Below are 13,680 nucleotides of genomic sequence, written 5' to 3' on the forward strand. Positions count from 1 at the left end.
AAGAAGAAGAAGAGAACAGGGAGGAAGGAGCTGGGTCGGGGTAGGGGCGGGGACGGGGGGAAGGATCGCGGGGGTGGGGGGTGGGGGGGGGGGGGGTTATGGGTTTCTTTCTTCTCGCTGGGGGGGGACAATTTTTTTTTTTTTTCTTTCTTCCTCCCTCTCTTTCTTGCATATGTGGGTCGCTGGGGAGGGGAGGGGGGAGGGACAATTTGTTTTTTGTTTTCTTTTTTTTCTTCCTCCCTCTTCTTTCTTCCTCTGCTTATGTGGGTCGCTGGTGGGGGGGGGGGGGGGGAGGGACTTTGTTTTTTTTTTTCTTTTTCTTTCTCCTCCCTCTTCTTCTTCCTCCTGCATATGTGGGTCGCTGGGGAGGGGGAGGGGGGAGGGACAATTTGTTTTTTTTTTTTCTTTTTCTTTCTTCCTCCCTCTTCATATGTGGCTTCTTCTTCTTCTTCATTTTTTCTTTCTTCCTCCCTCTTCATATGTGGCTTCTTCTTCTTCTTCTTCTTCCTCCTGCATATGTGGGTCGCTGGGGAGGGGGGAGGGACACTTTTTATTTATTTTTTCTTTCTTCCCCCTCTTCATATGTGGGTCGCAGGGAAGGGGGAGGGGGAGCGGGAGGGACAATTTTGTTTTCTTTTTCTTTCTTCCTCCCTCTTCTTCTTCTTGCAGATGTGGGTTTAAATTTTTTTTTTTTTTTTTTTTGAGAAAATTCAGGGTTTTAAAAAAAAATTATTTTATTTGTCACGTGGTAGACATTTGATAGCCACGTGGCATATATGTGGCAGCCATGTCAGCATTTAACGGATCAATGGATGAAAAATATAACGGATGTATTATTTTGAAATAAAATAATACTTAAAGTATGAAAGTGAAATGTTTTAAAGATGTTATAAGGAATTAAAATAAATCTCAAACCTGAGATATGAAAGTGTAATTTACTCAAAACATTTTTAGAGACTTGAGAGAGAAAGAAAAAGGAGAGACAAAAGCAAAGCAAACCTTAACCGGCACCTTCTCTTCTTATATATAAATATAAAACCTTTCCTTTCAATCTTGAACTCTTCACTCTCTAAAACCGACTACTTTCACCTTCTAAAAATTTCAGGCAACACAATACAAACACTCTTTGTTGTGCAACTTTAAGCTTGTTTCCTCGCAGCAACCACCAGAAAGCAACAAGCTTTGGTTTTTTTGCTTCATTAATTTGTTCAAGAAGCAACAAAAATTACAGCAAAAAGTAGTTGGGTTTCAGGGTTGTCGGGTTCTTGAGTGACTGAGTGACTGAGTGACCGAGTTGAGCTGCCCTGGTTGACTCGGACATGGACTTTTTGTTTTGAGGATTTGGGATTTTTGAGGTTGGTTTGATTTGGATAGTGAAATGGCCCAAATGGGTGAAAGTTCAGTGGTAAGAGAGAGGCTGAGGAGTCTGTGTGTTAGCAGTGGGTGGTCTTATGGGGTTTTCTGGCGATTTGATCACAGAAATTCCATGTAAGTTCCCATTGTTTCTGTCTCCTTTTTTTTCCTTTTGGGGAAGAAAATAAAATACTTCCATTTGTATATTCATGCTGTTTTTGTTTGTTTCTTTTGGTTCCTGATATTTTTTTTTTTTTTTTTTTATCATTTGGTTTTTCCAACTTAACAATCTATTTTGTTTTTGTCCCAAGATGCATTTCTTCTTGTGGGAATACTGGGTACAAGTCCTCTTTTAACATATATATTTTTATGTGGGGTTATAAAAATCCAATCTTTCAGTCTGATTGGACTTAGTTTTTACATATAGATTGAAATGGTTCAAAAGAATGCTTTTTATGTTGCCATTAATTGCAGGCACTAGTTATTGGTATTCTCCTTTCAAATATTGGTTATCTATTTTCTGCATGCTGGAAATTTTGCACTTTCCTTTGTGAGATCAAAGCTTGTATTGAAGTTCACATTTATTATTTGGGATTATAATTAATTTTTTATTGGTTTCAAATCTGACATTAATTCTGGGTTTGTAATGCTTTAGGTTGTTGACAATGGGAGATGCCTACTATGAAGATCATGTGGGAGCAGTGATTGAAAATATGCTTCCACAGGTCCATGTACTTGGAGAAGGGTGCGCCCAATACTTACTCCGTTTCAGTTTACTCATTTTCCGAATTCGAATCCGAAAATCCATAAACCTTGATTACAAAACATCCCTGCAAAATTACTTTTGTTGTTTCAGACAAGCATTACAAAGTTACTTAAAAAATGGCTGATCTTGTTGTTTTGTTGTTTGAAATAGTATTATTGGGCAAACCGCTTTCACCGGAAAGCATCGATGGATGCATTCAGATGCTCACGGTGGAGGATGGAATCCATGCAGTTCTCTTGAAAATCAAGATATGTTTCAGGTTGGTAGGCCATCCAAGTTCTTGTTGAATTGCTCAAATTAAGTTCAAAATTCTGAGAAATCGGAGTTGCTCGTTTTTGCTTAAGTTGAACTTTTCTGCCATTTGCAGGATTATTCTGAGTTCAGTTGCCAATTTTCTTCTGGTATAAAGGTATGATTATTTCCGTTCGATCCTTTATGCTTTCGTGAAATGAAGTGAGAGTAGTTGAATGTATGATATATCTGATGAACTCTTTTCTTTTCACAGCCATTTGTAGCTATATTTGTTGTAAACTTTTCTTTATCCATCCATAGTCATATTTATTGACCCTGAAATTTACTTGCAGACAATTGCAATAATCTCCGTTGAACCACGAGGAGTAATTCAGTTAGGATCCACCGAAAAGGTAATTAAAAGCACCAAACTGGATTTCCACATTCTTATGTTCATATGAGATCATGTTCTCCAAAATCTAGTTCACTTGGTTTGTTGATCATATAGTATGGAATGGTTGAGTACTTTCTTTTTTTTTTTTTTTTACTATACTGCTATTTTTTTTTGCAGATTATGGAGAGGGTGGAAGTTTTGGATGAAACAAAAAGGTTGTTTCGGGAGATGGAAAATCTTGATGGGCTTATTCCTTTGGAAAATGCACCTTCATCCATGAACAATGAAACTAGTGATCTAAATGAGTTGTTTGCTTCATTGATTTCATCTGGGAATTCCTACAATGGAGATGTTAACTTGACTCCGGGTGACAAATGTGACGAACTACCGAGGAAATATTATTTCTGCAGTGGGTTTTCAGTCTACATCATCTGATGATATTGGCTCAGCTGATAAAACCCCCTGGTTTAGTACGTGGAGTGCCGAATCTTCACTTTTGACTTCATTTGAACCACTGTTGGCATCGGAAATTATTCTTCATGATTCATTCGAGTCTTGCAGAGATACAGTGAGGAATATTCAGGTGGACTCGGCATTCACTTCATTAGCTGACTTTGAGAAACCTATTCAAGGAAGCTGTGGATATCAGATGGATAACCAGCAATCTCTGCATGGATTCCCGCTGGAGTGTAATCCAGCTGATTTAAGTATAGATCTCTCTAGATTGTACCAGTTGGATGATCTTTCCCAGTGGTTTGCTGCGTCACCGGAACAGAACTTCAATGCAATGACAACCACACTGAACAATGACTTCTCACAAGTAATAGAAAGTACTTCAGTGTCGTCTAGTCTGGTTAAAGGTGATAACTTTATTCATGTTCCAATTCAAACTCCAGCTAACTCTATTCAAAGTTCGGTTACAAATCCATTTAGCGCCGATGGACACGATAAATCTGTGATCATTCAGAGTGTTGATGGTTTGGGACCGGATTTTGCATGTGGTCAAGTCGGGAAGTGTTGGGAAGATACTATAATGCCAGCAACCAGTGGTGGCTACTTGGCCACTGGTACTGCTTTGACAAAATGCTTCTCAGAGTCAGAAATAACCGGTTCCATGCCTGGTCCTCGGAAGGGGTTGTTCTCAGAATTAGGACTTGAAGAGCTTTTAAATGGTAAAACTACTACTTCCAGCTCCGTAAAATGCAATCTAGAGGACCAGTCATCCACCACTAGAAAAAGGAAATCAGAATGTTTATCTGTGAATAGCAATCAGGTTCAACCGCCAAGGCTTGCAGGCTTGGATATGAGTACATATTCAGCGAAATCTTTCTATAACCTGGACAGGGCAAACAGTCTTGGTCCAAAGAAAGACTTTTTCCCAAAATCACAGGTAGGCTTATGGATTGATGACAGCTATAGCGTCAGCGCTAGAAGTGCGGTTCAAGATAAACAGCAGAAAGCTGAGGTACACACAAAGAACACCAAGAAAAGGGCAAGGCCAGGGGAGAGTACTCGACCTAGACCTAAAGATCGCCAGCAGATTCAAGACCGTATCAAAGAGTTGAAGGGGATCATCCCTACTGGTGGCAAGGTACGCATTTTTGTTTTTGCTTTCACTTACGGTAGACAATAATGAGATTGCAGATTAGACATTGTGTTTCTAATAAGGTTTTTGACGTTCATATATTTTCTTGATGAAACAGTGTAGCATCGATTCTTTGTTGGACCGGACAATCAAATACATGGTCTTCTTGCAAAGCGTGACGAAATATGCAGATAAGCTTAAACAGACTCATGAGCCAAAGGTCAGTTGGTTTGGTTATTTCTGTTATATGTATGCAAGACAAGCCCAAAATGTGTTATATTTTATGAACTAATGTGACAATATTTTGCATGGATTTACAGCTAATTGGCAAGGAGAATGGAGTGGTTCTAAAAGACAACAGCACCAAATGTGGTGGTAATACACGGGCATTAGCAGTTGAGGGTCAAACTGTGGTTTGCCCTATAGTAGTCGAGGACCTTGATCAGCCGGGCCAAATGCTTATCGAGGTAAGCAAAAGGCATACAAAAAATGAAAGAGTTCCCTCCAATTCTTATGTCAACCTTAATTATGTGAACCCTCCTGACTTCAATATCTACTTCTGTTGCAGATGCTTTGTGAGGAACAAGGTTTCTTTCTTGAGATAGCAGACATAATCCGCGGCTTTGGGTTAAATATCTTGAAGGGGGTTATGGAAAGCCGGGAAGATAAGATATGGGCAAGGTTTATCGTTGAGGTAAAACCTAAATTGAAATATTTACATTAAGGATCTTAGATAATTTCTCCCATAAGAAAAATGAAAAGTCGTAGGGACATTCGTTATTTTACTTTTTTTCTGAATATCTTAATCCGAAATTTTTGTAACAGGCAACTAGGCATGTAACAAGGCTAGATGTATTCTGGTCCCTTGTCCGGTTTCTACAACAAACAACTACGGGTGTGGTTGATCCAACTAATCGGCTAAGTAATGTAGTAGATGGTGGGGTTCCTCCTATATTGGATAGTTGTCAGCAACAAATCTTGCCGCCTCCGGTCAGCTTGATTTGAGATGTTTAGCTTACTGACTACCCTGACCTGTGAGGGTCAGATATACCTTAAGCATTGCCCTGTGAGGACCTGATGTGGTAGGTGTTTCCGGCAACGGAGGAAACCACAAACAATGAGAGAAAATGAGATTGGTGATTGAGCCTCGGAAGTCTGTGATGTGTGCATATTGTTAGTAGAGACTAGGAATGTTCCTGCAAAAATTGCAGGTTTGCTCTTTTTACTGCTTTACTTAGTTCCCAATAAGATAAGGGTGTGCAAGGCATGGTGAAAGTGAAGTTAACCCTCTTTATATGTGGGATTTTTTTTACAAGTTTATATCTTCAACCTGCTGAGAATTTAAACCAGTTAGTAATAGGCTAACCACTGATTTGTTTTTGGCCTCTGTTGTGGCTTAATATTTGGTATTGTAGTCATGGAATGTTGTCTTCTCTCTCTCTCTCTCTCTCCCCCTGACGAACAACATGACGCCACATGTTTCAATTAACTTCTTTCATAGTGCATGGTTAGTGTGAGATATCGCCATCTTGACTTTTTGTTTCTGGTCGGTCTGTCAAATGGAGGAAATAAAACTATAACATATATACACGACAGAGAGAATAATGGACCGCGAGATAACGGACACAACACCACAGGAAAACATAAGCATCTACAAACTCATACAGAAAGCAAACCGCATAACTAAACTAGCTAGAAAGAAAAGTTCAAAAGAAAAATGGAAAACTTGAATCAGACACTTCTGCAAAAGGGAACGAAATTCAAGAGAGTTTTCTTTCTACAGCGACAGCAAAATTACATGACAATCTTTAAAATCGTTATATGTGATGCATACTAAAGAAAAATTTTCTCTTGTCAAGCAGTTGCATCATGTTAATCTCGATTTATCTAAAATATTACAATTTATAGTCTGACAGTATTACATAGGTTATATATAGCAAGAAGGCATACCCTCACATTAAAATTTAGTAATATCAAGACAAATACAGAATCTATATCTGAAAGAAAACCTAATATATACACACACTATACACTATAGTGATCATCGATCATCATGCATTAAATTTTGCGAGGCTAAAATATGTGGAATTAGGTACTTCCGTCTGATACAGTTGAAGTTAGGCAAGATTTACGTCGGTTCTAGCAACGAATCGTCGTTCTAGAATAATGTTATCTAGTAACTATTGGCACATCATGGTATCGTACATGAGTACATCGTAGGAAAGCTGATAAATCAAATAAAGTTGGAAGAGAAAAATACCGCAAGGAAAAACCCTGCATAATTGTCAGGTCATTTTCATGGAAGTCCATGTTGTTGAGAGTATGAATTCCACATTGAAGAAAGAATTGACCTTATAAGTAATTGGGTTACTCATCATATTGCCAATTGGTTTTAGGGTGGAACCTTAATTTCTTCATGGTATTAGAGCAAGTTGTCCTGTACGTAAAGCTCAACAGGCAATGGCCGGACACATGTGCTTGACGTCGTCCAGTTGTGTTGTTCATGTGTTAGGCTTGAAAATTCATCACACATGAGGGGGCGTAGCCCAACTCCTTATAAGCCCTTACAAGTTTGGTCTCTCACTGATGTGTAACTAACTTTGTTCTCACATTCTTCCAAATGTTTGCTTAATTAGGAATGGAAAAGATTCATCAACTCAATGCAATCACTACAAGAAATTAATGGAACACTACAACTAAGAACTAGGAGCATATAAATGATTCCATGAAGTACCACATTCCAGCAGTTGTGGTTGTCTGATGACCCGACCCTAGTGTGTAATTTTACTCACCTAGTCCTTCATTACCCTCTATGTTGTCTTCATGGAAAGCAAAAGAACCCTTCTTACCAGGCATGTAGTTTGACAGTTAAATCTAATCAACAAAGTTTTTGACAGTTACTGGTTCTTGTTTCTTCCCTCTCAAGGCACCAAGGATCTTCATATGTTGCGCAGCATATATGCCATATATAGAGGGAGCTATTATTTCATTCCAAAATAGTTATCATACACTATGAAAATTGAAGGGAACAAATGGTATAAAATAATTGTTTTGAATTCCTAACTATAACAAGTTCCTATATAAAACATTAGAAAAAAGGATGATTGTTGTTGACATTAGGATGTAACATAAAACTAATTGGTAATATGAGGAGTAGCCCAACTAATTATAAGCACATGCAAGGTCCTCCTCTCATCAATGTGTGATTCACTCTCAACACATCTCCTCACGTGTGACGAATTTTCAAACCTAACGTGTGGACAACTCAGGTGACGTGGAGCACGTGTAACGGTTGAGCTTCACACATGAGACAACATGCTCTAATACCCTAAAGAAAGTTGAGGATCAACCATAAAACCAATTGGCAATATAAGGAGTAGCCCAACTCCATATAAGTACATGCAAGATCCTGCTCTCATCAATGTGTAATTTATTCTCTAACATATCTCACGTTGAATAAGTATAACGTCTTCGTTTGTATACGTCTCCCTCTTTGTGATATCCACCACAACTTGGTCACATGCAAGGTCTTCGTTTGTATACCGGGCAATATGTGTATACCGGGCAATATGTATAACTATTTTGGAATGCGTGATCCATCTACGAAGACGTTATATATCATGAGTGTGACCAAGTAGCAATATGTATAACGTTTTCGCTTGTATACGTCTCCATCTATTACTAATTAGTTTTGAGTTCTATGTTCTATATACCATGTTTTGATTACTAGAATTATTACCACATAAAATATAAGCAAAAAGGAACCGAACTTTGAGATTTTTATTTTTATTTATTTGACATGTCTACATCATATTTCGGTAAAGTATAGTGCTAATTAATGCACGTAATCATATTAAATTACACGATAATCAATCTGAAAATTGCGGGAACAAAATTATGTAGATATGCTTTTTGATAGTTGAATTGGCCTCTCAAATCAGCGCACACAGCTGTGGAAAGAACTAAGGGATGAGATAAGTGCTCTTTCCATTCAAGTGAAATCAGCAACAAACAATCAAATTCATGCAGCCCCCAAGTTTTAAATCCTCTCCAAAAATCTAATGCCCCCGCAACTTTACTTGGTCACAGTCATGACCGAATTTTACCTTCAATTTCTAATCAATCAAAATCATAGATTAACATTTCTAGTACCATATTGGACTCTCCACTATAATTGAATGGAATTCAAGTTTTGTCCTCTCTATGTGAAACAACTGGAGTAGTTTCAGCAACTGAGGTTTGGTCTTAAAAAAGGGGAGGGGGGGGGGGGGGGTGGTGGGTGGGGGTAGTGAGGGGATTGGGGGTTGGGTTATGGTGGGAGGGGAAAGAGACAAGGGCTAAGACTCTATTGTTTTTTTCCCTCTAAAGGACTTAAAACAAATTTTCTTTACTGCTACAGAAGAGGGAAAGAAACATGGTTCCTTACCGTTAATGAGTTATTTTTTAAGTTGCGAATCACAAGCTGAAACATATTACAAATAACTTGTAGTTTGACTATGATTTATTTGTAAGAAAGAAAAACTTGTTAAGCTTACCTACGCCGGGTGTTTTCGGGAAAGAAACTACACCACTCAAGATCCGTACCATAGGACTACAGGAATGGAGCGAGAGAGAGAGAGAGAGAGAGAGAGAGAGTGCAAGATTGTTGAAATAGTTCTTCCATGATGCCATGATATCATAATATCATAAGTATGTGTTGAGTGCTAGTTCCTAATTATCTTATCTGTGGCATAATATTAGATATTGATTTGATCGCTTGATAGTGCGCTGATGTTATCACTTTTAGTGAATTTTAGGACACAAATATGTCACCAAGATCATCAAGGTTTGGTTTTAAGTCAATGACACACTCTCTCTCTCTCTGGCATTAAGGAAAAATTGGAAGGTTTAATTACCATCGTATTTGTAGAATTTCCTTCAAATGAAGAACCACACGTGTTTCAACAAATTAGATATTCAGTAGAATCATCTATATGCACCTCGCACCGCCGAGGTTTTCTTAAAAAATAAAAATAAACCATCTGAATGCTGTTTGATTACTAAATCAAATTGGTTATCTAATTACGTTCGGTAAATTTCCAGTTAGCAAATATCCCATATCACAGTTGTAGAGTTTATGCAGTACAAGTAACACATACATAAATTGCATTATAAAAAACGTTGCATTCCAGGATTGAACACTGTCCTGTTGGTGATGTTTGAAGTGAAAATGACCAATTGATACAGGTGTAAGAAACAACGGGATTATAACCTATAAGCGTGAAACATAACTTCTCTAAATGCACGACGTATGCTTAGTTGTCATTGTATAGATATAGTCGAAAATGTATGATAACATAATTAATAATATATTTTGTTAATTATGAGGATGCCGGCACATTAACCGAACGTTCGTTCCATAGTCGGACGGAAGCTTGAAATGAGTTTTTACCTATTTTGAATGAACAGAGAATGAAGTTAATGAAAGTTCAACATATGTGTCCTTGAGTCCCAACCTGACCTACCCAACATACAAAAAACAAGAAGTGCATTGGCCTTTAGCTGCTGACATTGCCATGCTATTGGAAATTTTTGTTTATTCTTTACATCATTACTTGCAAGCTCATTTGTTTATTTCACCACTCTGAGAAACCAAATTCCCTTATATATACTTCAATAGTCCGTCAGCCTTCCTCACCAACAATCCTTTCCTCTACATGACCCTGAGGACCACCTGTTGTATAGTTCTTCTCGTCTGATTCTCTATTTTCTTCGCCATTTTCGTTTTTTTAAAAATGGCTCAGGAGAAGGAAGCAACCGGCGCAATAGAGTGGAGGATAAAAATGGCCGACGGGTCATCTGAAAGTTTGGCTCCCACCGAGGCACGAGGGTGCCCCGACATAGCCTGGCTTGCCTTAAAGGGCCTGGTTGTAGGGTTGGTTATGAAAGTATGTGACTTTCTGAAGAAAGCTTGGGACTTGGGGCACAATGAGCCCATAAAAGTGATCCATGGCGTCAAGGTTGGGATGGCCCTCACAGCTGTCTCACTCTTTTACTACATGAGACCTCTATATGAAGGTGTGGGAGGAAATGCCATGTGGGCAGTTATGACAGTTGTGGTTGTCTTTGAAAATACTGTTGGTAAGTTACAAACAATTTTTCCCATTTGTTTTTTTTTTTACACGATCTATTAGTGCAATATTAGCTCCTCAGTGAAGGTCACAAGCCGAAAAACACCCATTTTTTACTTGTTTATGTGCATGCAGGTGCAACATTATCTAAAAGTATAAACAGAATTTGTGGAACTCTTCTTGCTGGATTTCTTGCCATCGGCATCCATTGGATTGCTGATCGATCCGGGAAAGATTTCGAGCCTTTCATCATTGCATTTTCAGTTTTCTTATTAGGTATGTAGTAGTCTTATTAATCTCATTTTATTTTGTAAAAGCTATAAATAGTACAAATAAGTTTAATGTGTTACTGATGTTGTTATTCTTTTTTCTTCAGCTTCTGCAGCAACCTTCTCGAGATTTATACCCTCAGTGAAAGCCCGATTTGATTATGGTGCCATGATCTTCATCCTCACATTCAGCTTAGTTTCAGTGTCGGGTTACCGGGTGGATGAATTATTCGACCTGGCCACCCAAAGAATGTCGACCATCATCATTGGAACTTGCTTGTGCATTGTCATAACCATGATCATTTGCCCCATTTGGGCTGGGGAGCAACTCCACACGCTCATCACTGGGAACATGGACAAGCTTGCCAATTCCTTAGACGGTACAAAATTTAATCCAATCCCAACTAGTTAGGACAATTTAATCCCAACTTGTGTTTGTTGTCCTAGGACAGTTTTGCTGACAGTATAAAATGTCGCACTATACTCTTCAGGTTGTGTGGCAGATTATTTCAATGATAGTGGAGACTTTGCTGGTAGTGACAAAGAATCTGACAAGAAATTGCTTGGCTACAAATGTGTTTTGGTTTCAAAGGCAACAGAAGAATCCATGGTATTGCAACAGAAACATATATAATTTATGGTGTAGCTTTCATTTTATATTCAATAAATTCTCTTGTATCGTCGTGATTTTTTTTTTTTTTTGAAAAAGAGAATAATCGGTCTCTAATAGTGCCATTAATTGTCTGTTTTACAGGCCAATTTTGCTAGATGGGAGCTGGCGCACGGCCGATTCAACTTCCGACATCCGTGGAAGCAATACCTTAAAATCGGGGCATCAATGCGCAACTGTGCTTATTGCATTGAGGCGCTCAACGGTTGTGTCAGTTCTGAAAATGAGGTAATTCCAAATTCTGCAGTCGACTAAAAGCACTTCTATTAGAAACCAATCAAGTTTCTAATTAAAATTGCTTTCTAGAAAACACTTGAACTACTTGAACTGCTTCATGCTTCATGAAGAAGAATTTGCGAAGTGTTTTTCCATGAAGACACTTCTAGGTGCACATATAACCAACCATAAAAGAGTTTTTTTAACTTTTTCTGTCAGACGTTGTCAAAAGCGCTTTTCGGTAGTTATCTAATTTATTAGCGCAAAAATACTCAAATTGAATCACTTTCATATGAATTTACAGGTATCTGAGCTCACAAAGAAGCATATCAGCAACATTGCCATAAAAGTAAGCTCACGCTCCTCAATAGTGATAAAAGAGCTAGCAAGGACTATGAAAACAACTGAAGAAATCATCTGCAATAGATCTCCTAGTTGGAGAAATGAACAATGCAGTTTTGGAACTCCAAGAGGACTTGAAATCTCTTCCTAACTTATTCATTAACCCAAAGCCGCTTCTGCAAGAACCCGAATGCCCCGAAAACAACACCACCACAAAAGCAGAAGCAGAAGCAACTGCTCTCATGGACATAATTCCACTTGTGACTTTAGCTTCTCTGCTGATTGAGATTGTTGCTAGGGTTGAAGGCATGGTTAGTGCAGTTGAAGAGCTGGCAAAGCTGGCCGAATTCAAGGCGGTCGGCGCTGAGAAGGCAAATCAAAATCAGACTAGTAACAAAATTGTACCAAATCAAAGTGCCCACCAAAGGGTTTGAAATAGATTTGTATACTGATTATTGTTCTTGGCAGATTGTGTTGTTGGAAAAAAGCCGGCAAGAATGCCAAGAAATATATACTAATGCGGTGGTGCTGTAAATTATACCATTCTAACAACTTGGAACGTAATTCAAAATCTGTCATTGGCCAAACCTTAAATTCGATCACTGTATATATTGATCACAACTTATGTTGTTTATCTTTACACTGACTCCCCATTTTTCCCGATGAACCAAAACACTTCTCCTGGATGTCATCGACAGCCACCATCCTCCTCCACTTTTTGTTTCTTTTTCTCCTCCTCCTTTTCCCTTTCCCCTCGAGTCGAATGGGAACTGCAGTGCTCCGCGGGCTTCGCTGTCGACAATGAATTCGCTGTATGATCCTCCGTCAACTACCTTCCTCACCGACTCTCTCTCTTTCCCAGTCGGCCCATTGGTTGGAACGTCATTAGTTGTTTATTCCCCAAGCTTCAAGCTTTTGACGTTTAACCCCACTTCGTTGATAATGAAAACAAAGTACTAATTCAAATTGACCCAATCACCTATAGTAATGTCTTTATATATATATATATATATATAGGCATCCCATTTTTTGAAAAAAAAGAAAATTAGATGTGGAACTCATTTTATATCGAACTTCAACGATTCGAACCATTTATTTTATAAAATGAGAATTAGGTATGAGACTCACTTTATATATATTAACCTTTTTGCACGCACTAATGCACGTGCGAAAGACCTTTTTTTACATCACGACATTGGCATAAATTTCCGCCTCTGTTTTCAATGTGCTTAAAACTGAACCCAAACAGGGCAACCTATGGGAAAAGAGAGAAACAGAGTTTAGGTAAAAAAAAAATAAAAAAAATTCAGCACTTGAACTTCGTATCTGCATAATTTTCTTAAAAAAATAATCAATGACTTGAATTTTGACATAGTCTAGAATGTCAATTCCTCATGATTGCGTGTAGTGATTTTCAAGGGAGATAAAGCCATCTGCAAAGCAACTTAAAAAAAAAAAACCTAAATCTTGCAATAATCAAATCGCTGCAAGAAAAAACAAAATAAAAAAATCCAACTTTAACATTCTTTTTGCCTGAAGCAACAATCTTGCCGATAGAATGAAACGAAAGTAGAGAGAAACATGAGAAGGAAAAATGAATTTGATGAATGGTAGACAAACGTTGGATGGCGAAAGAATCAGTCGATGCTGAGGAAGAATTTCAAACTTTTGTCACTGATTTGGTCGCTCAATTCTTCTCCTGATTCTGGTATGTTGGTTGTTCTTCCTCCGGAGAAGCACCAAG

General features: G+C 38.3%; 2 protein-coding genes across 2 annotated transcripts; both read left to right on the plus strand.

The window, feature by feature from the left end:
* The first annotated feature begins 923 nt into the window (after positions 1-923).
* Positions 924-5,762, plus strand: LOC103950151 (transcription factor EMB1444-like). Its single transcript, XM_048566546.1, is given in 11 exon segments — positions 924-1,488; positions 2,009-2,098; positions 2,270-2,378; positions 2,487-2,528; positions 2,704-2,763; positions 2,922-3,179; positions 3,181-4,335; positions 4,448-4,549; positions 4,650-4,796; positions 4,898-5,023; positions 5,155-5,762. Coding segments are annotated over 11 exon segments (2,379 nt in total). The 5' UTR covers positions 924-1,378; the 3' UTR covers positions 5,335-5,762.
* A 4,341-nt stretch (positions 5,763-10,103) lies between these two features.
* LOC103950150 (aluminum-activated malate transporter 10-like) lies at positions 10,104-12,370 on the plus strand. The gene is given in 7 exon segments (XM_009361310.3): positions 10,104-10,449; positions 10,575-10,715; positions 10,816-11,088; positions 11,200-11,318; positions 11,463-11,606; positions 11,899-12,000; positions 12,002-12,370. Coding segments are annotated over 7 exon segments (1,494 nt in total).
* Positions 12,371-13,680: the final 1,310 nt, after the last annotated feature.

Source organism: the organism of the source record quoted next, unplaced genomic scaffold (genome assembly GCF_019419815.1).
Source record: "Pyrus x bretschneideri cultivar Hongxiangsu unplaced genomic scaffold, Pyrus_bretschneideri_v1 Contig42, whole genome shotgun sequence".
NCBI lineage: Eukaryota > Viridiplantae > Streptophyta > Magnoliopsida > Rosales > Rosaceae > Pyrus > Pyrus x bretschneideri.